Genomic DNA, 26,375 nt, shown 5'->3' with positions numbered 1-26,375 from the left:
GATCACAGAAGTGTGTGAGGGTTGTTAATGTTTCCTCTCTTAAGATGGGTAGGATTATATAGGTTTTGTTATACTAAATATATTCTGTGTGCCTGAAATGCTTCATCTAATTTTACTAATACTGTGGTCAGAGTAAGCTTTTGTATTCTTTGATTACACTTTATAGATTCCAGCACACAGCACCTCCTCTTGGACCTCAGTTAAGAGCAGAATCAGAGGCTCCTACAATATCTGGCCATCACACACCAAGAATCAAAGTACCATATCACTCATGCAATTTTTTTCCATGCTAATTAAGAAACTTGGTTCAGACATTTAAGAAACCTATACCTTGTGGATTCAACTTTAAAATGAGATTACACCCTTCAATGAGATTACTGGTACTGGGGATTTTGAAATTCCTTACAAGTGAAATAAGATGAGGTGTCTAGCTGAAGATTCACCTGTGTTTTATTTCTGCTAGTTTTATAACAAAGTACTCAAGCAGTCCGTGGCCAAGCCTTGAGAAGTTTCTGAGTGAGGAGTGGTGGGAAGTACCTCCTGCCCCACCATCACAAGTGTGTGCACACACAACTTGCCTGCCCCAGGGCTGATGGTCCAGGCTCTGAGTAAGCTCCTCTGGCCACTCAGTTGAAGACACCAATCAAAGAGAAAACTGATTCCATTGAACTTGCATTTTCTGTTTCCTTAAAGTTAGTCTGTGTTCCTAAAACAGTTATAGTCCTTTGCATGTACTTACTTGTTTGAGGGTCTTGCCTGTGAGGACACGCTTGTCCTGTGGGCATGAGCATCCCTGACGCACCACCACAGCACTCAGTGTACGTGAAAACCTCTGGGCTTCCAACTTATAAACTGGAGATTTGCAACAGAATCCAAGAAAGAGGTTCTACTAATCTTTTAAGCCAAAGTACAGCACAGTAATAGAATGTCAGAATTTGAAGGGAATTTAGACCTAATTTAGCTCAACCTTTCCCCCATCCCCACACAGGAGCACCTTCTAGAGCATTTCCAACAGATGGCCTCAAAGATGCTGCCTAAACACTTCCAGTTATGGGCACATACTACTCTGCAGGGCAGACGGTTTCAATTTTTGACAGAACTAATTAATCAAACATTGTCCTTCTATTGAACAAGCATCCACACCCTTAAAATTTCCAACCCATCACTGATGGGGAAAGTGATCAAATCCTGCCTCATGACATATGAGGGCTGCCTCCAGGTAACAGTAAATCATCCCCAAACACTTCAGTGAGGTGTTTCGAACACCTACAACCCTTCTAATAGTAGCAGCTAACTGACTTTTCTCTATATTGCCTTCAAGGAAATTACCAGAGACATTGTCAAAAGTCCTACTGAAGTACAGATACATTACTTCATCAGCAGTTCTACAATTTTCCTGTTTAATACTATCACTTAGGAAAAAAGCATCAAAAAGGCCATTGCTAATTAGAAACGAGTGATGTATTCCACAATGAGGGAAACCCAGTCTATTAGTTTGTGTATGGTACTTAGAAAGAAATGAGAAAGACCAAAAAGGGAAGAATCCTTTTATCTTTTGGCTCAAAAATAAAGACCTTATAATCAGCTCACATTTTTCATATGAAGCTATTTCAAGTTTGCTAACAGATTTACGATCACCATAGCCAGATCGTAACTACTGAATTCTTTTTTTTTAAGAGTGAATATAAATTGGAGGACATCATGCTAAGTGAAGTTAGCCAGGATCAGACACACAAAATATGCCTGTTTTCCCTCATATGGGGAAGACAGATCCAAAAGATAAACATATATAGAAAAACAAGCATGATCATATACAAACTCAAATGTAGATCATGTTTGTAACAGTGGAACTACTCTATGGAACTCAGGGAAAGAGGGAAAGGAAAAGAGCATCAGTAATATCACATACCATAAGATGTAAAGGTAGAGGATATAATATAATGTTGAAACACAGGGGGTGGGAGGTAAAGGGGTAAGGGAGAATATTTGAAGGGATTGAACATACCAAAATAAAGCACACCTACAGAAGGCATACATTGAGACACCCCTTTGAACGTCAACTTAAATATTAATAACAAAAATTAGGACTGAAAAATAGGCACAGTGTCGGGGGGGTTACTTGTGGGAGGGAGGAGGGTGAAGGAAGGAGATTAAGGTGATACTATATGGTTGATGGATTTCATATACTTATATGAAACAGAACTAAATAACCTCTTGCAATTGCTTTAAATGGGGTGGGGAGAGGGCTGGGGGGGAGAGACGATGAGGGCAATGTAAATAATAAACAATGTAAGTCTAATCATAATTGTCACTACAAATCCCCCCTGTATAATAAATATATCCTAATAAAAAATTTATAATAAAAAAGAATTAATACAGAAAAGAGAGTGGTTTACAATGGCATTCACCCTTTCCTTCCCTAACATTTTCTACCAACATATATATAAATAGACATTTATATTTAGGCACTGCTGAAAAGGAATGTTTCCTTCTTCATTATTGACATGTTTTACAAGAAACATGAAAACTTAACTTGTATAAAATTAGACTTGGTTCATCTTCACCCAGATGTTTTCCTTGACAAGAAAAATGCTGCTAAAGAGGAATACAACCAATACCAATCATCCCACAGCCTACAGAATCTCCTTCTAGTATTCTCTTAAAACAGGGTTTAAAAAGTAATTCTTTCTCCTAATACCTAATTAGAAACTCCTGGAGAACAAAGAGGCTCTCCAACATCTCCCTCATCGCTTCTGGCAATGTTTAAACTCTAAGTGAATTGAGATGTTGCTTTAGTATTATAAAAAGGGTTCCAGATTTTAGAGAGACATCTTTTGAATGACATGGGAGCAGTGTGCTGAGTAGTACAGAAAACCATTAGGCCAAGGGTCAGGAACATACATCTCAGACTGGGTCTACTTCTAGAAACCAGCAAACTGCCAAGTTGCTCACTCTCCAAGACTTAGTTTTCTCTCTATAAAGTGACAGAAATAGATTAGTTGATGGTTAAGCATCTTTCAAGCCAGTGTTTCCTCTAAGTGCTCTAATAGCCACTGTATCAGAAGCACCCACAGGTCAAATACCTGCATTTTAATAGACTCTTGAAATGTTTCCTACACACAGTCATGTTTGAAAACCTCTGCCTCAAGATCAAGTGTTCTATGATTCTGTGTATTCAGAGTAACCAATTATATTCTTAGTACTCTGCTAGGTGCTATGGAGAAAGTGGTATGAAGCTCAATTCATTAAGAAACCTGTCTTCTTCGGAGAGAGATTGCCGAAAATTTTTAGTACTGAAGAAGTGCCAGAGGAGCATCATCAATGACAGCTGAGCTAACAGAGAAGAGGCGTAGCAGGGTCCAGGTGAGCAACTAGGATTTTCACAGATGGAGCAGCAGAGGGAAGCATGGCCAACAGAAGCCTGGATAAGAACAGAGCTATGACTGGTGTGATAGATTCCAGATGTGAAGGAGTGAGGAAGACCTCTGGATAAGTAACGAATGGGGCAGCCAAAATACATCTCCAATGCATTCTGTCTAAAAAATAAGCTTATCCTCCTCCCCTCATAACTTTACCTTCTTCTTCCTAAGCCAGAAACCAGTCTCTCCAATTTCTTTCTTCTTTACCCCTACATCCAGTCAATTTCACTTCCTAAGTATTGCCTCTGTTCCATTCTTGTCCTTACCTCCTTACAAGTCTTCCTGGCTTCCTGGTATCAGACTTGACCTTTTCAAATCCCTGCTTCACAGAGTCTCTCACACAGTTGACAGAAAACACAACTCAAACCATTTTCTCCTCTCCTTGAAATCTTTCAGATCCACAGCTCCTCTTTGCCCGTGTGCAGAGGGTCCATAGATGACCTAGAACTCTAGTAAGTCCAATTTCACAACCACTGACCTAAAGGTCAAGTCTGAGCTTTGAGACAGACAAGAAAGAAGAGAATGCAAAAGAGCATGGAGATAAAACTATGAATGCTCAGAGAAATTGTAACAGGCAGTCAGTATTCTCGATAAGTGAGCGAGGCATCTGTTAAAAGCAAGAGATTCTGAGGAGCTGCGAGTGCCAGGAAGTGAGTAAAGGAATGCTAACTTCTCAAGCCCTAAATCAGTGTCTCAGTCTTAGTTGTCTAGTCTACTGAGTGGACTCTAGAGTCCAAAGCTGACCCCGAGCATGGAACCCAACATAAAGATGAAAGCTGAAACCAAGAAAATGGAAAGAGAAATCACAGAGATGGAAGGAGGCAAGGCTCCAGCACAACCTTGGGTGCCACCCACAGTTTACAGATTGCAACAGGAAGAGAAGTAGTCCAAAACACTGGCAGAAAATGAAGATAAAGTTATGTTACAAAACTTAATGGAAGACAGAGTGTAACAAATCAGCTGTCTTTTTGATAGTCACTCTCAATTTCAACGAATTGGTTAATATGATCTTGAGATAGAGTAACAGGCCAGAAAATAACCACACCCTTCAAGTCTTTCACATTGAAATTTATGATTAATATATAATAACCTGAGTTGAAAATAAACCAAAATGCAGATTAAAATAATCTCCTTTTTATCCTCAGTAATCCTTTCCCCAAAATAATTATTTAACACCATAAGTCTCCTTTTAAAAAGCCTAAGAATCAACTGGGCACCAGTGGCTCACACCTACCTACTTGGGAGGCTAAGATTGGGAGGATCAGGGTTCAAGGCCAGCCTAGACTTCATGAGACCCCATCTCAAGCAATGATGGCAGGTGCCTGTCATCCTAAGCTATACAAGGAGGCTGCGACCTGGAAGATTACAGTTCTAAGTCATGTTGGGGTGGGAATTGGGACACTTCACCTCAATGGAAGAAGCTGGGCAGCCTATCATCTCAGCAACAACAGAAAGCCTAAGACAGGAGAATTGTTCCAGGCCAGCCTGGGCAAAAATGAGACCCTATCTCCAAAATAACCACAGCAAAAAGCACTGGTCATGTGGCTCAAGCAGTAAAGAGACTACCTAGCAAGTGCCAAGCCCTGAGTTCAAACCCAATTACTACCACACACACACACACAAAGCTGAAGAATCAGATTTAGAATAAGCACTTGATGGTTTTGTTTTATTTTGGGTTATTCTCATTTTATTTTTATCTTATACCTAATGATTTTTAAGCAATATAATTTGAATGAAAGCCACAACAAATAGCCATCATTCATTTCTTCCTTCCTCTTGTGTCATAGACCCATATACATAGACTGTTGGTCAACTAAAAACTAAGTCTGAAGGTTGACCAGATACATTTCCCAAGGCCTCAGCTCCAGTGCCAATTTTTCCTATGGTCACTGGGTTTCCGTGCCTGGGCTGGTGGAGCTGTCCACTCACCTGCATGAGTTCATGGCTTTGCAGAAGATCGTTCTCCAGCATCTCCTGGGTGAGACGCCCCATGGTGCTATAAAATTCATCTGCTGTTTCACAATATTCTATCTGCCTACAGGAAGAAAGGGCAGAGGAAAGGATGCATGAAGATCATTTGTGCTGCACAACAGGAATATGCCACAGGTACAAGAAGACGTGCTGTCTCTTACCATCAACTCAATCAAATTAGCAATCAACAAAAATCAAAATCCTGGCACACACAATATATGGCCTACTGTGGAGAAAAGATCAAAAATACCAAAAGCAAGCTGGGCACGGTGGTATGCACTTGTCATACTAGCTGTTCAGGAGGCTGAGGCAGGAGGCTCACTTGAGTCCAGGAGTTCAAGATCATCCTAGACAATATAGTAAAGACCCCCATCTTTAAAAAAAAAAAAAGAAAGAAATTTTGAGGTACTTGTTACAGAATGAGTTCCTATCTCCTCTGCATGGTCCTCCAAGCCTCCCAGTCCCACTGTGGTACCTTTACTGTGTCCATGTGACACATTCTGGACATCAGCATACCTACCACTGACCAGAAATCACAACCACAAAAACGAACACTGAAGAGCAGTTATCCCTTTAGGGAATGAGCTGGTCATACTCCTCAGCGCTATCAGTAGAGTTAAAAAATAAGGACTGGAGTCATGGTTCAAGTGGTAGAGTGCCAGCCCAGCAAGCATAAGGTCCTGAGTTCAAACCCCAATAACACCAAAAAAAAAAAAGAAAAAAGATAAAAGATATGAGAGCTTTATCTGCATATTTCATCAGACCACAGAATGTTTTCAGAGACAGAACTTTCTGAGTTCTCAGGGGAGAATCTGTTGCATGGTAACGTATGAGAGAGGTTAGACTTTAATCTTTCTAAAGAGATGTGGGGGGGCGGGAATAGTTCAAAGCAAAGAGTGCTGGGTATTTCTGTTTTATTTATTAGAATATTCTTTGCATCATAGTATAATCCTGTTTGCCCATCAACCAGAAGTCATAGCTTCGACATGCACTGAGTGATTTTCAGAATCATCCCCAGCCCCTAAAAAAAATATGATGATGGAAAGTTCTCAGACTCTGTTCAAATCCCATTACCACAATCATGTAAACAAATAAATGAAATAAAACATGGAAGTATTATGACAAAAATACAGCAAGTGGGCTTAAATGAAACATGGTTGGTTACCCAGGGGGATGAAGAATTTTTAAAAAACTGATTGAAATGACTTTTGAAGAAGTATTCCAAAGCCCAGATTCAGGAGACAGCAGTCCTATCTTCTGGGGATTGCTAGAGGTGTGGGGGGACAGGGGGTGGGGGGATTGTTGCACAGCCAGAGGGAGCCAGTAAGAGGCTAGAGAACTGCCAATGGCAGATAACAAAGTCCTCGCCTGCCAGCTGAGCCTCTTCAGGACACGAGTGGCTAAAAGGCTTTATTACGGGGTGAGGGAACAGCTGTGCCCTTGGCATGGTCAGTCTGGAGTTGGCATAGCAAAGGAAGAAAGTCCAAGTTGCAGAAGTGAGGTGAAAAAAGAGGCCCCCCAGCTAAACATATACAAGGCATACATGTTGCTTGGGTATACAGAAACTGGAAGTTATCTGTACAACTATTACATATCTGTACAACATTTGTAGGGAAGATTATAGATGCCAGAGTCAGAAAGATCCAGATATAAATCCCAGCTCTGCTACATATTAGCTGTGTGACTGTGAACAAGTTAATCAATTATGCTAGCACAGTTTTCTCACTTCAAAAGACAGGAAGGAACATTCCTATCTGCTTCACAAGGTTACTGGGAGATGTAAATGAGATAATGTGCTCAAACTGCCTAACATGACAGCCACAACCAGCACTCGATATATGTTGGTTGCCTTTCCTTGCCTCTCACAGTTGCACACTCAAAAGATGTACAGTGTATGAGCAAAAACTAAAACACAGTCGCCATTCTATCAGGTATATATCATATATGTGAATATATCAGTCAGGGGATATAGTTTATATATATCAGTCTGATACCTGACTTATATATCAAATATATAGATGTATACAAACATATATATATCAGAATCCTTTGAACTTTATAAACAGCCATTTATTAGCAGCTTTGCATAATTAAAAGCACAGATTATACAGTCATGATGCTTGGGTTTAAAACCAGTCCCTCCCACTTACTAAATGTGTCACTGTAAGCAAATCGCTGAACTCTGTGCCTCAGTTATCACATCTGAAGATGAAGATAATATTGTGCACATCTCATAGAATGACGTGAAGAATAAATGAGTCAATACATGCAGAGTACTCAGAATGGTGCCTGTGGGTTGTAGGCACACAGTGAGCACTGGCTCCTGCAGCTATTAATTTTTCAACAGTGAAAACTTCCCCGGGATTAGTATAGGAATAAATTTTAATCCTATAGGTAATGAACAAATGGGAATAAAATCAGGATCATCTCTCTTCTTCCTGCCCATCATAAAGAACTAAGGCAAAGGTGACCATCACTAACCATCAGACAGTACAGTGCTTTACTATTTTAACCCAACTGCCTAGTAACTGATCGCACCCAGAGATACTATCAAGCTCAAGGTAGAGTAGCTTCAAAATATCAGACTGCAGAAAAAGGAAGCTATTGGGAGAAAATGAAAAGACACATAAATAGCATACCAAAGCCCATGCAGATGAATTTATTGGCCTGAAAAGCAACATACAATAAAACAAAGGCAAAGGAAATAGCTATGTGATGCTTAAAAATACTTACACATAACAGTGATTTTTTTTAATTCCTGAATTGAGAGTTGGAGGAGCTTTATTTGAAAAAAAAAATTTAATGCTGGAAGTCCACCAGGAAAGAAGTTACTGTTAATAAAAAGGCTAGTTTTAAAGTTCTTGAAACAAAACATTACCAGTGTTTTATGCATTTTCTGACATGGTGTGTATGAATACTCACTCAAGTCATTTATAATTCTACTAAAGAAACACTGACTTAGCATTTTGGAGGCAGAGGCAGAAAGATGGTGAGTTTGAGTCTAGCCTGGGTTACATTGCAAGATCCTGTCCCAGAAACAAAGAACAAGCCAGTGGTTCATGTCTGTAATCCTAGCTACTTGGGAGACTGAGATGAGGTGCCTCACAGTTCAAGTTCAGCCCAGTCAAAAAGTTTATGAGACCCCATCTCAAACAATAGCTGGGCATGGTGACGTGAACCTGTCATCCCAAGCTACAGGAGAATCTTTGAAATCAGGAGGCTTACAGTTCTAGGCCAGCCCAAGAAAAATATCTGCGAGACCCCCATCTCAATAGAGAAAAGCTGGGTGTGGTGGTGTGCGCCTGTCATCCCAGAAATGGCGGGAAGCATAAAGTAAGAGGATTGTAATCTAGGCAGGCCTAGGCAAAAAGCAAGACCCTGTCTTAAAAATAACCAGAGCAAGAAGGTTCAAGCAGTATAGCACCTGCCTAGCAAGTGCAAAGCCCAGAGTTCAAAAACTTCTCTGTGTCTTAGGTTACCTGTAACAATTTTATCTTATATTTCTTCTGTCACCCAAAAGGTACAATGTTTGTGCAGTCATCACAGTATATTAGAGATAAGTGGAAATACTTTACCTTTCTCAGCCCTGCTATTGGTAAAGAATATAAGTAAAATCTATTTAGTAACATGTTTTAGCAGAACCAGTTGTCAACATACAAGTAATTCTTAATGAAAGGAAAGGAGTTCCATGTGTTTATCATGGACAATGTTGTAAAAGCCCAATAGTGCAGGTTATCTCATTTAATTTTATCACAGCCCAGAAAGGCTGAACAAAATAGAAACGCAAATAATTCAAACTATGATATGAGCCAACACACCCACCTATCCCTCCCCAGATCAGCTATTTTTTCTTCCACCTAAGTCCCCCTCCCCCTTCCAGATGAGTGTCCAGAGAGATGCTGACCAGGAGGGAGGGAGTCAGCCAGGACACAGGCATTGAGAAAGAGAGAGGAATCCACAGGCCTGAAAAGGCCACCCTTTCCCCAAAATGGATTCCTTCTACCCCAGAGGTATCAAGGAGCCGGAAGATATTTCAGGAGGTTAAAGCAGGTCAGCAAAGTTCCCAAGTTTCTCTTTTCCTCACACTTAAATATAAATGCTTTGCATTTAAGAGCACAAAACTTGCTTTAGGCCCTCAGCAGAGAACTGATGGGGTAAATTACTTACTCTGCCAATTTTGCCCAGATAGCCAGAGACACCCTGAGGATGATTTCTGAACCTTCAAAGAAGACTGAATCCCAGATCTTTAAAACCGTGTGATTAGGGAGGCATGTGGCAAAGAGAGTCAGAAACCACTGCATGGTGAAGACATTGGTCAGTGGGGGCTCATATCCACCTGAAAGAGAACAAACACCCTGAGTTCCTTCAGAACTGATGATCTGTAAGGTGTACAGATCTCTTTCCGTCTTCCATGTCTTCTACACAAAGAAGTGTGTTATACTTCCTGACAGATTTCATATCTCTGAATCCTAGGTACTTCCTCCATTTTTTTTCCCATGTTTCATCAAGAACATTGGTGTTTTTACAAAAAAATCCCAATAATATTAGTTTCACAAATTCTTTAGGATACTTCATAAATCTTAACCTAAAAATTACTCTGACTCTACCTATTGAAGGATGTTGAGAATTAAGGAGAAAGTTTTCCTCACCAAAAACAGAATTAAAAAAAAGGATTTTAGCTTCTAAAACACAAAAGCCATCAGGTTTTCAAAATCTTATAGAGCCAATTTTTATTCAAATGTGGCTGGGAAGAGTTCATTAAAAATTATCTACTTCTTAAATTTTACACATAATTCTCAGACCACAATGGAATCACTAACATGAAGTTAGCTGGAAAAATTCCAGTACTTTCAACTAAATTATACACAATTTTAAGGAAAGATCTGGGATCCAGCCCATTTTTAAATTTCTGAATCCACTAAAAATATAGCGCTCTTTCCTGCTTCCTGGGATAAGTGTGTATTTTTAATGAAATATGAAAGTTTAGATATTTAGATTGATCCTCCCTGCCAATTACAGTCAGTATGTATAATGTTCCAAATATAAACAAAAACAAGTATTTTCTTGTACTCGTTTTCTTCCTCCTTAACTATGAACAAACATTTGCTCAAAGACTAGAACCTGAGGTTATTCCTCTTAGCCAAGTACAAGAGTCTTGGAAAAAATATGTAGCTCAGTAAAAGTGTGTCAGACTATAAGACAGGTAAGCCTGGATTACCTGAAAATATTATGAAATACATGAAGATTTATAGTTACATTGCACATCAAATTAAATGAGATTTTTTTGAATGGCGTAGAAGAAGATGTTTAGACACTGAACTGTTCCTAAAATTTCTAATATATTCTATTCAAAGATTAGATCCTCAAAATCCTTTACTATGTCTCCCTGACTATTAGTGATGCTGGGCATCTTTTCATATTTTTGTTGGTCATGTGTATATGCCTTCTTTGGAAAAATGTCTATTCAGGTCCTTTGCCTTTTTTTTTTTTTTTTTTTTTTTTGGTGGGGAAAAAGTTCTGGGAATCAAATCCAGGGCTTGTAACATGCTAGGCAAGTACTCCATCACTGAGCTACAACCTCAGTCCCATGTTCCCAGATTTAAATGTGTGGGTCCTGTACGTAATCACACATAAGAAACATAGCAAACTTCTGTTCTGTTTTGGCTTCCAGACACAGGTGCAGAAGTGCAAGCAGTGGGTGTAGTTATAGCAACTTAGCCGGGGACTTCCAAGAGCTGGACAATGCCCACTAGATAACAGTGACTCCCAGAGCTATTCTCCCATAACCTAATGGGTTTGGAAAAAATCAGCGTGTACTAAAGTGTACCTGTAGCTCAGTTTTAAAGAATTCCTATCGGTGTGGTTTAACTAGATGGTAAGACATATGCACCGTTCTTCATCTAGAGTACAATATATCCTGTTAGTTGTTGACATGGGACCAATGGAGTGTTATGCTCTTGGCCAACTTCCTACCCGTGGCCAGTTGAAAATTCAACAGGTGGCCCTATGTATTTTCAGTTTTGTTTTTGTTCTCTGGAAACATAACTGATTGATTGCACTGAACTCTTAAGACAGAAATTCCCGGTAACTTGTATTTCCATTCATGGTTAAGCTCATACATACAGTGGAATCAGAGAAACCAAATGTTTTCCAAGTCATAATAGCGATGAGTCATCACTACCTCCACTTTCTTTGTTTGCAGTTCTCTGAAGACTATCCAGGTGCTGAGATAATTCAGGGAGCTTCAGTCTCAGGAGGTCTCTGAAGACAGCCATATCCACAGACAATGCCCGGAGATTGTTGACAAAATAGCTTTCGGGAAGTACCTTATCAATCAGGTAAATCATAATCTGAAGAAAACAAAATAGAGAATGAGACTGCTTTATAACAACAAGGACCCCAACATGTCAAAAATAAAAAGAACACATTCAAATAGAAAAAAATTCAGTTAGCCGAAGCACACTATCCTTTCACTCCGTCAGAACCAAATGTTCTAGGTTTTCAAGGCTCACCTACACCCTGGGAATGGGGGGCAGGGAGAGAAGGCACAACTATCTCTTTAACTCCGACCCAAGTCTGCTGGAGCTGAAATCTCTAGATGGGCAGCTAGACCTGAGTTCATCCCGTATATAGCTGTGGTAACACAATCCTGAACCACAGGAGAAATGAGAAAGGACAAGCTTCACAGCACCCATCAGGAGGCTCAGTCTTGGCTCCTTGTTGGTAGTTTTACAACCTCAATATGAAACCCAAGAGCCAGGCTGTCATAAAACATCACACTGAGGCAGGCCTGGAAATTCACCTGGATTATTAGAGCAACTGATGTTGGCGTTTTGTCTACTTTCCTCTCCTGAGAGTATGCAACTACGTTTTGTTTGGACAAACAGTACTTTTAAAGTCTGTACTTCTTTCATAATTTTGTCACACAAGTTCTTCAAATTAATTTCATTCTGAATTTTCTACTTGTATCACCTTTTCTGAAATGTTAAGAGCCACCAGAATGACTCAGCAAACAGGTGCTTTCTGTCCATGGACTCCTTGTCCTCTCCCTGTGGACTTGTATATTCTGTGCATGCCCCACTCTATAAAAGACCAGTCATCCCCCACAGCACCAGCAAAAATGAAGAACAAAATCACAGCTGGCTCTACAGGTGGTGGAAAAGGATCCCACAAAACACTATTTTCCAAAAAATTTATCTTCTAGCCCCACCAAGGACCTATTTTCCCTCATTTGTGGCTTATAATTTCTACTTTCAGAATCATAGTTTTGTTTGTGAGGGCAGACTCTTAAAAGGCCTTCTGAGGTCGTTGGTACAGGGTGGGCAGGCACAGCAAGCCTTAGCCTTATTATGTTAGGATAGGATTTACCAGGTAAACACATCATCACCTGGGGAGCAGGAGCTCAGCAACAGGACAAGGAGTTCAGTCAGTCCTTATGGATGGAGGAGGTCCTGGGGGAAAAGGGCAGATTCTCAGCAAAGACCCTGGTAGGGACCTAGCACTCCATGGGTTGGGAGAAAAAGAGTCTCATAGGATCACAAAGGCAAATTTAAAGGCAATAATTTGTAAATTTATTGTACTTTTTCACTTAAGAATAAGTTACGCAATACCAAGAAAAACACTCACCTTTTTTTTGTTTTGTTTTGTTTTGTTTTTGTCTTGTGGTGCTGGGATCCAACCCAGGGCTTCCCAAACGCTAGGCAAGCACTCTACCACTGAGCTACAGTCCCATTCCTAATACTAACATATTATTTAAAAATTCTGAACCCCCAAAACTACATGAAAATTAAGAAAAACAAGTACTTCTTCAATTATCCTAGAAAATTCCAAGTCTAAAGTCATCTCAAAGTCCGTCGCTAAAATCTAGGAGCCAGCTCACTCACTCTATCCACAACTGAATTTCAAAGGCCAAATTTTATATCTTAAGATATAATAATACAGATAAGTAGTGGGAGACCTTCAAATTTTTAATAAATACTTGCAAACAAAATAGCTACTAAGGGAAAAAAAAGTAGTGATGAAAAGCAGGAAAAGTGGTTCCCTTATTTCTACGTATTTTCCTAGTAATTTCAATTTGCAGAGGCTAAAATGGCTACTGGAAAAACAAGGATACCCAATAATTTCCTTGACATCAGAAAGCTTTCTTCATGACTCCAACCTTCCTCTGCATGTTAAATGTCTAACCACAAGCTCAACACATTCCTAAGTGATGACAATGTACTGATCTCCTTGCAGAGTGCTCATTTTCTTGGAGGCAGAAATAAAAATATTCAGCTTCCAATCCAGCTTTTTATGAGAGTTTTTCGTTAGTCAGGTATCACTGAGCCCTTTCATGATTTGGTTGGCATATTCACACCCTTCCCTAAACTTCTCTGTCCCACGCCCCACCCCTTAACTTGAATCGCTTATTCCAACTTTTCAACAGAACAATTCCCATTTTACAATCATACACATTACATCTGAAAAAAAACTGACAAAGGCTGATAGATTAAGCAATCAAAATTGCTTCTCAATTTAAAATGCCTTAAAGTCATGTATTTGATTTGTTACTGCCTTCTTTCTCCTGCCCCCACCTATTTGATGAACAAGTAGCTCAGAGCTTTTTCCTTAAATAGATGAATGGAAAAAGTGAGAGGGTGAATTCAGATTTGGATGTCAAGCTAGATTTATAATTAAGCCCACCAGGATATGTATAAAACCAGGTGGAACATTTATTTTTCCATATCACATTAGTCAGTGACTAAGAATATTGCTGAGGTATTCATCACATTCAAACAGAGTATGCATACAAAGATTTCCTATCCATCTCATACGTCACAAACATTAGAGTCAACAGCAGTTTAAAGGTTCAAATATGAACTGGCAACCCACATTGCCCTAAGCAAATAAGGCAGTAGCCATCCCCCACATTTGAAAGGCTTTGTTTCTCATACAGACTCTATTTCTGGTGACTCACCAACTCACATTCAAATCTGTAAGTTTACATTGTTAGTGTTCCATCTCAAAGTGTTTCCAGAATTATTTTTAATTCATATTGGTCCTAGGCATCAAAGACTAAAAGATAATGATATAATTCACTTGCATAAACATTCTCCATGTAAACACTTTCCTCAGCCCACCTACTCCATACCTTGTCCCAAACATGAAAGAGTAAAGTAAATAGAACAGTCCAACCAGAATTAAACATAACTAGTGTAGTAGACAGCTTATAACATGATCCCAGCAAGCCCCGCTCCTGGTAGTCATACTCTTGTTTAAGCCTTTCCCCTTGAGTATAAGCTGGGCCTGGTATCCACTTGGAAAAGTAGAACGTGGAAAAATGATAGCTGTCACTCCTGATATTTGGTTATGGCAAGCAACTACCAGAGGCCTCCAGCCAACACCCAGCAAAAAGCAGACCTCAGAAGCCTGTGAGGAATCAAATCTTGCCAACGACCACATGAACAAACTTGGCAAATGCTCTCCCCAGTTAAGCCTTTAGATGAGACACCCCAACAGTCAACAGTTTGAATGCCACAGTGATATATATGCCCTTGAACTAGCTACGCCATGCTCAGATTTCTCACGCAAAGAAACTATGAGGTAACGCCTGCTTCCGGCTTTAAGCAGCTAGTTCATTACACAAAAGTGAATAATTTATCCAATTAAGATTTAACTTGTGGGGTTGGAGGTACAGATCAAGTGGAAGAGCGGCTGCTTTATAAGCACAAAGCCCTTTTTCAAACCCCAGTTCCACCAAAAAAAAAAAGATTTAACTTTTTGAAATATGGTATCTTATAAAGAGAAAATGAAAACAATTCATTTCCCTCACAGTTGGCAACTATGAGTTTGTCATGTGACATGGCTTTAATCTTAGGGAAATGCTATCACAGGAAATTATAAACAATGAAAAATTACAAAAACACTATCATATTAATTACAAAGATATTGGAAAGGAGTGAGGCATCAGAAGAGAGAATTCTCGTTCACTCTAAAAGAGTTCCAGCTGCCTTCATCAAAGTTGACACTCACTTTCAATGCATCCCCTTCATTGCCTTCCATTACTTCCAGAATCAGTGCAGCCAGGATGTTGAAGCCTTGACAGTACCCAACATTCTTGTTCCACCGGGCATAGGCCAGCAGCACCCGCTTCAGTACAACCCTGTCCTGCTCAGCCTCCTGGCCACAGTACGAACTACATCCTGTACGGTGAAGGTCCTGAAAAGGAAGGGAAACAATGCTTTTAAAATAACTCCTAATACTCCCTTCAAAATAAAAGCTTTGGTTATTTCTTTGCCTTGCCATTAAATAGAATCAAATTATCAACATAGATTGTAGTTTTCTAAAATGTATATGCATCTTACACATATGGGCTAAACGTGATTTTAATTTTCTTTTTCCTAATGTTTTCTACTATCTGTCTAAGAGAAATTTGCAAGGAGAATTTCAATCAGACAAATTTTCTTAACGTGTTTCCAAAACTGACACAAAAAAAGTGACTCAACTAACAAAAACTGCATTATAATTTTATGTAAATTAACATTATATTTTAAAAGTATGCATCAGTCTTACAGACATAATAGCCATTTCAAAACATGCATGATAGGTTCTAATATTATTCCTTTGTACAAAATATGCTATAATATTTAGCTATCAAAACTCTATTAAGTAGGGGGGAGAAATGACCCAAGCATTGTATGCACATATGAATAATAAAACAATTTAAAAAAAAATAAAAAAACTCTATTAAGAAGTAAAGTCAAAATAGCAAAAAATAAATCTGTATTATAAAGAGACAGAAAAATCACTGTATCCAAATTGTGTTTTATAAATTTGTATAAGGACCGAAACATTTGTTGTGCTTTAATATGTAATTAGATCAATATCTATAATTTAATTGCCAAGCACAAACTACAGTTTTCAGGAGCTGAGGTCATTTTACCAATATAGCATTCACTTCAGTGAAAAAGTAAAAGATTCTCTTAATAAAATGATTATTGCAACATGTGCATTGCCCTAATTCACAAGTTAAATATAAAGAAAACATTTCAAATATGAAATACTTGGCTCTGTGAAATCTATTCTGAAGTTCCAAATAAACAACTGAAATGTGGATAATGCAAAGGTTTTCGGCATACAATGTGAAATGCCATAATTCATTTAGCATCTGTCTGAAACCAAGTTAGATCAGAACATAGCTCATTTTAGTTAGTACTTCCTACTTTAAAAATCATATTCAAATATGCAAAACATCAGCCATCTCATGGAGGCCAAAATTTAGATGAAACAACCTTCCTTTTAATATCCCAGCTTAGTACCACCCTGTAATGCACTCACATAAAATCCAAACCCATGTGCTTCAGCCTTATGTAAGAGGATTATCCGGGTACCACATGGAATCAGAATCCTTGGCTTTTAGCACCAAGCTCTAATCAACTGTAATAATCCAGGTATGCAAGACACAGTTGCCTCAACAACTGGCTTGAACCATCAAACATCTGGTGCAAAGAAGATCCATCAGTCAACCAGCTATCTCTATAAATTAACAGTTAAACTACCAAAGATCTAAATAGGAGCCAAATGACTGTAACATGAAATATACATAAAGTTTTTCAGTCAGTGACTTTTATGTAAAAATCCAGTTGGCAACACTGACCCATGTTAAAAAGGAAAAAAAGAAATTTCAATCTCCTGACATGTGCGCTCATTTACAAACATTTTCTTCTGACTGGCAACATTTAAATTCATGAAGACAAGACATAATCAAGTTTTTTTTGTTAAAAAAGACAAAACCTAGAAACTAATGAAATGGGGAGGCAGAAAATGTATAGACATTCTGACAGGTTGAGATCATTTGTCTCTCTGTCCAGGAAACATTCAGCTCTGCAGTCTTTTTCCTGCACTAGACCAACAGGCCAAGTTCAGGAGCATTACCTTGACTATCTGAATCCCCATTGAATCATCATCAGGGTTGCTCCTTTCATTGAAAGTGAAACGCATGGTTTTGTCCCAGTCAATGGCTATGCTGTGCAAATAATGATCCGCCAAGGTTAACCAAACCTAAAACATTACATAAATGAAGAAGATTGGTCAAGTAGAATATGTCATTTCACTTTTATTAGAAAATTGTGCTGTATCTAGCAGAGAATGGGAACTGTGTCAAGACCAGCCTAGACCTACATCTACAAGAGCCTCACGAAAATTTCTGCTGTATTAAATTGTACCTTTTAGGGCCTTTCATTTAGCCATTCAATAAATACAATAAATATTTGCTGAGTTCCTACTATATGCCAACTAACAAACCAAGCATTAGGAATACGCTTCACTGAATTAACTGTATAATCCTAAAAACTTATTTTCTTTAGCCTTGAACTGGGGCAAAAACCACTTGGACACTCATGGTAAATGGGCCTTTTTTTTTTTTTTTTAACCATGGGACCCTCTGCCTTTAAATCATCACACACACACACAAACAAAAATCCTGACAGATGAACTCCCACAATGAGTAAGTTTTTTTTTAAAGTCACTGGATATTTTTACCCCTTTATTCACCCAAAAAATCTGTTTCTGAAAAGTGCATTTCATAATGTCATTTTAATATTTATTTTGAGGAATCCTCAATGTTCAAATTCTAGAAATATTAATAGTAGGTGTATTAACTGATATCCTAAGAGTGCATTTCAAGTTTTGGTATTTGAACACAATTTAGGAGGAATAGCATTTATTTGTATCTCCAACCAGACTTCAAAGCATCAGAATCATGCCCAAATGAACCTTCAAGTTAGATTATAATAGGCATCTCAACCTTAAAATATAAAACCACCCATCTAATCTGCATGCCACTCCTCCACACTCTCCTGATTTCTTTCTCTGCTTTATTTTTGTCTATGGTATTTATCACCATCTGACATACTTCATATTTTATTTATTGTATGCTCCATGAGGACAAAAACTTGGATCTGTTGCTGTTTCCACTGCTGCATCCCTAGCACCTAGAACAGTACCTGGCACAGAACTCACGGCCTGCATGAATAATGAACAGACAAGTATCAGATCACTAAATCTAGAATACACTTTTTAACACTGCAGATGTTTCAAAGGATGGAGTGGTAGTCTTCTAGTATTGTAGTCCTAGGAACCCACCTTACCTTTCTCCTCCATTCCTTTGGTATCCCTGTTGATAGTCTGGCAACTGCCTTGAGAGCATCATACCACTAGGAACAAAGAAGAAATATCAGGAAAGTAATAACATTGACCTGGATGAGCACTTTGCAACTTTTACTCCATCTTGACATCCATAAAACATGATATAATTAATACAGCAAGCTAGGATAAATAATCAAAACTTCTTTCAGTCAGAAGTTGTCAGTCTAGGGGATATGACTACCTCTTAGACACCCTAAAAACACCTGTGACCCATTTGCAGTACACACCTAATATCTGGGTGGCTCTGATTCAAAACCCAAAACATGTATTATGAATTAAAACAACAGACATTTAGGTTTTTAAATTTTTTCACATTTGTATAGAAAGCACAAGATTTTTTATAGCAAGTATAAACCCAGGTCAGGTGTAGCTTCCAAAGGTATACCTGAAAATGAAAATCAACAGAAACACTGACATTTTGTGCATAGCAAAGTATATGCTAATATTCTCACTTTGAGAATATGTGTTGGTACCCCAAAACAAGAGTAGTCAAAGCCAAAAATAAAGTTACCTGCTGAAAACCATTTTGACCTAAAGATGGCTCAAGAGTGAACTTCAATTTTGTATCAACTCCTAAAAGAAAGATGCATAAACAGTTGTTATTTATAGAAACTATAACAAGTTCTATCAAAAATAAAAGTAAAACTTGGCTCTAAATTGTCAAAAATTTTAAACATGCACTTTTATTAAATTGTGGTCAATTTTGTCAATAAAAAGTGTTATCTGTTATTAAAATAGGAAAATGATCTATGGCAATAGAATGGTGGCTTCCACAGCTGCCTGAAGTAATGCAAAAACAAAAATAAAGATGACACCAGAGGCTTGGAGTCACAGAGACCTCCCTCCCTTCAACTTTGGTTCCTAGTGTCAAACTTCTTAGCCGTGTAGGCCTCAATTCCTTTATCTTTAATGCGAGGATGGTAATGTCTATCTCAAAGGATTTTTGTGATGACTAACTGTACATCTCACATGGTGTAATTAATATTTATGAAACATAGGAAGAAAACTAGAGAGTTTGTTTTTCTAGGACATCTGCATGGACTACAGCTCCTAAGTAAACTTTGGTAGAGAATCAAAAGCTACAAAATATCATAGGGCTGTGGGTGTAACAAAGAGGGAGAGAGAGGCATGCACAGGCCCTGGATTGGATTCCTAAAGCTGTGTGTGTGTGTGTGTGTGTGTGTGTGTGTGTGGTCACGGCCTTTATTCCTAAAGCTGTGTGTGTGTGTGTGTGTGTGTGTGTGTGTGTTGTCACGGCCTTTATTCCTAAAGCTGTGTGTGTGTGTGTGTGTGTGTGTGTGTGTTGTCACGGCCTTTATTCCTAAAGCTGTGTGTGTGTGTGTGTGTGTGTGTGTGTGTGTGATGTCACGGCCTTTATTCCTAAAGCTGTGTGTGTGTGTGTGTGTGTGTGTGTGTGTGTGTGTGTGTGATGTCACGGCCTTTATTCCTAAAGCTGTGTGTGTGTGTGTGTGTGTGTGTGTGTGTGTGTGTGATGTCACGGCCTTTTCTCTTATGGAATGATCCATTATAATAACTTTTTGTTTTTTGCTGTTCTATTGTAACAATTCTATTTGGAGATTTTTCAAATGATTTTTAAATTCTGTCTTGATATACTTATTCACTGAAGATAAATTTTTAGAAAATTTAGAATTTAGAATTTTACAATTCTAGATGACAAAAATTCTAGCTGACAAGCTAAAAATAGAACTGAACTCTAATCCCAAGTAATCTACCACTTTAAACTTTTTAGAGATGAATTCCAAAGCTTTGGAAAGAAGTAAATAAATAGGAAAGTACGTAAGGACTGTATATTTAATACTTTATTCAGAATTCCATATTAGAACTATAATCAAATCTGAAAATGCTACATTTTTTTCTACAATTTTTATATCAATGTGAGGGCATTTAAGTCTTTTTTTTTTTTTTTTTTGCAGTACTGGGGTTTGAACTCAGAGCCTCATACGTGCTAGGCAGGTGCTCTACAACTTGAGCCACTCCACCAACACTTTGTCACTTTAAAAAAAAAAAATTAAAGTTCAAAGGCCAAAAAACAACAAACATTATCAGTAACATTAAATTTTACAAATTGCAAAAATCAAATGTTGACAGTTTTGCTCTAAGATACTGATTTCAAGTTAGGTATATTGGAAACCTCTCCACAACTTCCCCGATGAAGGGCTGATAAGGACAGAAACAATCTCAGGAAGAGGAGTGGGGGAGGGGAGGGGTGGGAAGGAAAAGAAGGAGAAGAGAGATGCGTCTGATTTGCCCAGGCCCATGTTAGTATGCAGACGCTCTTCTTGGGCCCTGGAAGACTGCTGTGGATACAGGCAGTGGAACCTAGATTTCTAAAGTCAAGTCATGGTAGAGAATCCCAGGCATCCAGTCAATGCTTTGATATTTATTTTCAAAGCCATGCTATGCCTGGATAGATTATTTTCTTCCCCCAAGGAATATGAAACACCCCGTTGAGTCTAATCTCTGTGAGGCAGTTTGAACTAAGTCCTGTCGCAGTGGTTATACAATGGCCCCAAGAGTGTTTCCAGCTCCAAGGAATGATTTACAGCACCATGACACAAATTTTTTTGTGAGGGTGCTGTCCAGGCCCCGGGTGCTGACTGGAGAAACACAGGATCAGGACATTAAATAACAAAGACCAGGAAATTCTTATCGCGCTGAACGCTGACTTTTCCTGCCGCCCTAAAACCACCGACTTACTAGTATGTTTGACCAAATAAATATGCTCCTTTGACTTTTTCGGAGCACCTGCTGGGTGTCATGCTGATTGTCGTCCTTTGCTTGGGTTTAGTTAGTCAAAACCACAACTATTTCCTCATGATCAAAAACGAATTAGGGGTTTTAACTGCAATTGATCGTTCGCTATCATGAAAAAGCTTAAGTCAGGTCATTTTCACATGCACACACACCCTTTTCTTCTGACTAAATAAGAAAGAAGGTTTAATCTGATAATCACAGCTGTTCTGGATTCAGAAATTAACGTGGGAAGGGATTTAAAAAAAAAAAAAAGGTAAAAGAAGACGGTGAAAAAACACTACAATCTCTGCAACTAGACACTTCCGTGGGGAGAAAAACAAAGAAACCACGAGGTTCGGAAAGGCAGCGACGCGTTCCAGCCTTTGGGACCCAGTGCCTCCGCAGAATCTCCGGCAGCTGGGTAACAGCAGGTCCCTGAAGGCGCTGGGGGGCGGGGAGTGGAGCTGGCCAACCGCCTGGCGCCCAGCTGGGGCCACTCCAGGGAAAGGTGAGCTCCAAGCACCGGTGCGAGTACAGCTGGCTCCCTGTGCGCCCGGGCGCCCGCGCCAGGCGCCTCAAACCCCAGGAAAGGGTGCGGGGCGGGAGAAGCTGGGCACTGTAAACACAGGCTGATGGCAGAAAGGGCCTATCCTGGCACGGCCGGGCGTGCTCGCGGATTTACCTACTGAAAGAATCTGGCGCCTGCTCCCCACCCCGACGCACAAATTACAAGTTCCAGGAGCCCTGACCCCGACACTCGCGCCACGGGGACTCTCAGGAAATTACATATATCCCGATCTTTCCTTCACAGTCGCTGCCTGCCCCTCCGACTTCTCAGGTCGACCTGTGTCTTTCGCTGACCCACACACCTCCTTCAAGGTCTGGCGGAGCCGGGAGCACAATAGGCGACACGGCCTCTGACAGCGGGTCAGCCGCCCGCACCGCCCCACCACATGGAGAAGGCCGGTGCATAGGCCGCTGGTTCTCGGCGCCGCGGGAGGCCGGTGCCCCCACCCCGGCCCTTGTGCGCACTGTGCCTCCCAGGCCGGCCGAGCCAGCGGGCGCCCAGTCGCGGAGACCCGCCTAGGCGGAGGCTAGCGGCGGCCAGGGCGCGAGCGGCACCCGCGCCCCGCGACTTTCCAGAGCCCCATCTGCAGCCCCGCTCCTCACCCGGCTCCAGGGTGCAGAGCAGCCGGGGCGCGGTCCGGGAAATGCAGCTGCGCTTCTTGAGCACATTGCTCAGGATGGTGCCAACGCCGCCGCCGCCGCCGCCGCCCTGTCGCTTCGGGCATCGCCCCCCGCGCCTCAGCGAGCCCGTCGGCTTGTCCTGCCGCATCCGAGAGCACCCCGGGCTGGGGCGCGGCCAGCGTCCGCCTGGTCCCCGGCCGCCCCGCAGGCGGAGCGGCTTCGCACGCACGGCTCGGTGAGTCCACGCGGGCGAGGGTCCCTCCGGGGCAGCGCGGTGAGAAGCGGCGGGGGCTCAGGGGGAGGCGGGCGGGCATCTGCAGTGCGGAGCCTGCACGGCGGAGGCAGGAGAGCGCTTGGGGCGGGGAGAGGGCGGGAGCGAGCGAGCGAGCGCGCGGAGACGGAGGCGGCGCCTCCGCCCCCAATCTCGGCATCGCGGGGCGCGGGCGGGGCGCCAGCGCCGAAACCAGAAACTGAGACCAAGATTTGTGCTCATCTCCCCACAGAGGGGCTGGGAGGGGCGTCCGCAGGGGGCAAGGTCAGGTGCAGGGCGGCAGCGAGCTGCAAGCGCCCACCTCTCCTGAGACGCTGAGAAGGAACGGTCAGCCTGCCGCATGCCCAGCCCGGCGGCGCAGAATACAAAGTTGGCAGAGGGTGAAGCACAAGCATCATCCCAAATTGAGTGGATTTCTCTCCTCACAGCGTAGAGTGGCGTGGAAAGCGTGTTAAAAATAATACTAATGGTTGGTTCCCTTGGAAAAGTGGACTTCTGAACGGATGGGTAAATGTTTCCTCATCTCTCCAGAGCTTCATATGCTGAGTTAGTATTAACCTTCATCACTGCTAAATGAGGAGAAGAGTCTCCATACAGAGATAAATTACTCCAGTCACTATAAAATCAGTATGGAAGTGCCTCCAGAAACCAAAACTAGAACTACCGTATGATCCAGCTACTCACTCCTGGGTATACACCCAAAGGAATGTAAGTCAGCGTATAACACAGACACCTGTGCACCGTTTATAGCAACCTTACTCACAACAGTCAAGCTATGGAGTCAGCAGAGGTGCCCATCAACAGACGAATGGATAAAGAAAATGTGGTCTACATACACAACGGAGTATTATTTAGTCATAAATAAAAATGAAATTATGTCATTTGCAGGAAAATGGATGGAACTGGAGAGCATCATGTTAAGCAAAATAAGCCAGACTCAGAAAGACAAATATCATGGTTTCTCTCATATGTGGGATCTAGATTCAGAGGGGAAAAAAGACATGAAAGTAATAGGACTATTTGGGAAGGGGGGGTGGGAATGGACAAAAGAGGGTAATGGGGGTGAATATCATCAAAACACATCATATACATGTATGCAAATGTCATGATGAGAACCATTACTTTATATAATAAAGAAGAAAGTGAATAAAAATACATTTATCTATCAAATTAAAAAAGTCATTCTTAAAGTCCAATGAGCTATTTACCATAAAAATGAGGGAAGGCCCTGCCTGGTGGCCATCTCTGGAATCCCAGCTACCCAGGATGCAGAGATCAGGAGGAATGCTTTTGAAAACCGACCCCAGCAAAAAACCCAAGACCCTTCGTGAAAAAAATAACTAAAGCAAAAAGGGATAGGGGTGAGGCTCAAGAGACAGAGCCACTCCCTGCCCCCCCTAACCAACTGGAGGCCCAGAGTTCAAATCCCAGTACTGCCAAAGGGAAAAAAAAAAGGGAGGAAGGGGTAGGGTTTATAAGGATTTTTTGATTTGCTAATCTTTATAAAAAGAAACACTATTTAGATAAACAAAAAATCAATTTTAAAAACTTTTGGGGAAGGGAACAAAGTGCAGACAGAAAGGGAAAACTGGGATTTCTCTGGATTTTCCCAATATAGTTTTAACTCTGTCATATTGATATTAATAAACTTTTAAAAGAAAACTAAAAATACATGAAAATGAATGAACCTAACTGAATATTCCTTTGATAGTATAAGAACACAGAAAAAAAATTATGTTGATTTAGAATATAATATTATGCCACTGTGCATTGACACTGATATATACTCCAAAGAAATTTTAGCTTCATTCAATAGTTTACTGCTTAATTAATAATATTGGTACTTTTAACTCATACATTACAATAGGATAAAGCAAATAATTACACTAATGTCAAATGCAGTTAAGATGTTTTCAGTATAACAGAAAATATAAGCATATCAAAGAAATTAGTTTTCTTTAAAATATTAAAATAATATTTTTTAAATTGGAGCTACTAGTATAAACTCATTTTTTCTTCTCAACAATAAATATATACACTTAATCAGTTTAGAAGGACAGACAACTCAGCAATAATGAACACCCTCTACCACCTAGGTATGGTCTCTAAAAACACTCCCCACTAAAATAAACAAAGGCTTATTTTTGTGTGGGGGGACTGAGAGTTGAACTCAGGGCTTCACCCTTGCAAAGCACTCTACCACTTGAGCCACACCACCAGTCACAAAGGCTTTTTAGAGAAGTGACTGATTTCAGGTTTGAGCTAGATGAAGTCCAAGGTGAGCCTAAAAATCTTGATAACCCAAAGGAAGTGCTCCAGACTAATGGGGCTGTGTTAAAAAGACAGAGCCACATAAGCAGGCTCCTCCTGACCAAAGATGAAACAGTTCATCTCCTCCTCTTGAGCAGAGTATTTGTTAATGTTTTCATAATGCTATTCTGAATAAGTCAGAAAAAAGTAATTGTTTCTGTGACTTATTTTACAATCAGTACATTCTGGGCTTTGTGAAGCAGCCCCAGAATTTGAGGACATTGTCAGAAATGATACAACTCTAAGAAGGAAATGTGTAATAATCTGTTAAAATAAGGTTAGGTACCTGCGAAAGTCAGTCCAGCTGATATGAGCTGTTTGGTTATAGCTGCGTGACTAAGGTAGAGACGCTTTGAAAAAAAGCAGTACTCTGAAAAAGCATCACTTTAGAGGATGAAGTCCCTGTCTAATCTGGTCATCTATTATTGCCTTAGTCAAACTTTTACAGCACACTCAGATACAGAAAGCTATCCTTCATCAGCCTGATGCTTTTATGGTTTGTACAGCTTGATTATCCTTTCTCTTTCTCTTAATTTTAGGAAGATATCCATTGACTGTTCCAACCTATCTCAGTATAGTATGCTGAGTACAATAGAAAGACGTCTCATGTTTGCCTTTGGCCAGTGTTTTGGAGGACCCAACATGCTCCAGGGACCGAAGATGGTGAATGAACACCCAAAATCATTGGGCGAGGACTGCAGGAGCAGGAAAGTCCAGAAGAACAAGTGGGTCACTGCACACAGTCTGGCCTTTCTGAGCTCTGCTCTGTATAAACCTTAGAGAAGTTTGTGTTCTCTTTTAACAAGAGAGGCTATTCACATTCGGTGTCAGGCACTGGGCCGGCAGCAGAGGCAGCTTCACCAGCCAAGAGCCAGAGGGATCGGCTCTGCTACAACATTGAAGTGGGGAGGACATCTGGTCCCTGGGGCTGTATGACACATGTCATTCGGACCATCCAGCCCTTTGGCTCTGACATCATGCTCATTAGGCAAACTTGTGATCATCATTTGCCTTCCCACACAGACTGCTGCAGAGGAGACAATGCACTGACCAGCTAACAGCCGCCCCTACCCCTGAGTTCACCCAATGCTCAATGAGCTGAAGAAATCAAATTTCTGGCTGGCCATAGCTGAAGCCACCCAGATGTGTCATGACTGACCAAAAAAGAAAAAACTTTCCCTGAAATTCTTCTTTAGTTATAATACTTTCTTCCTACCAATGAAGGAGCTTGTTGACTTTCAAAATAAACATTCATCTCTTTTAAGTGTATTTAGGAA

General features: G+C 40.5%; 1 protein-coding gene across 6 annotated transcripts in view; it reads right to left on the bottom strand.

Moving 5' to 3' along the window:
• Positions 1–26,375, bottom strand: part of Tbc1d30 (TBC1 domain family member 30) — a 92,689-nt gene that overhangs the window by 14,166 nt on the left and 52,148 nt on the right. For 4 of the 6 annotated variants that reach the window (XM_074083831.1, XM_074083833.1, XM_074083830.1 and 1 more), the window contains 7 exons: positions 19,087–19,148; positions 18,518–18,583; positions 17,304–17,429; positions 15,402–15,587; positions 11,572–11,740; positions 9,558–9,726; positions 5,349–5,454 (listed from right to left, as the gene is read on the bottom strand). In XM_074083831.1, the coding sequence (XP_073939932.1) occupies positions 5,349–5,454; positions 9,558–9,726; positions 11,572–11,740; positions 15,402–15,587; positions 17,304–17,429; positions 18,518–18,583; positions 19,087–19,148 (884 nt within the window). Of the gene's footprint in view, positions 1–5,348; positions 5,455–9,557; positions 9,727–11,571; positions 11,741–15,401; positions 15,588–17,303; positions 17,430–18,517; positions 18,584–19,086; positions 19,149–22,499; positions 22,798–26,375 lie in introns of those variants that run through there. The other 2 variants (XM_074083832.1, XM_020151641.2) reach the window with 2 other exon arrangements.

The sequence above is a fragment of the Castor canadensis genome, chromosome 8, assembly GCF_047511655.1.
Source record: "Castor canadensis chromosome 8, mCasCan1.hap1v2, whole genome shotgun sequence".
Lineage (NCBI taxonomy): Eukaryota > Metazoa > Chordata > Mammalia > Rodentia > Castoridae > Castor > Castor canadensis.
Note: the sequence above shows the minus strand (reverse complement) of the source record. Positions and strands in the feature narration are given on the sequence as shown.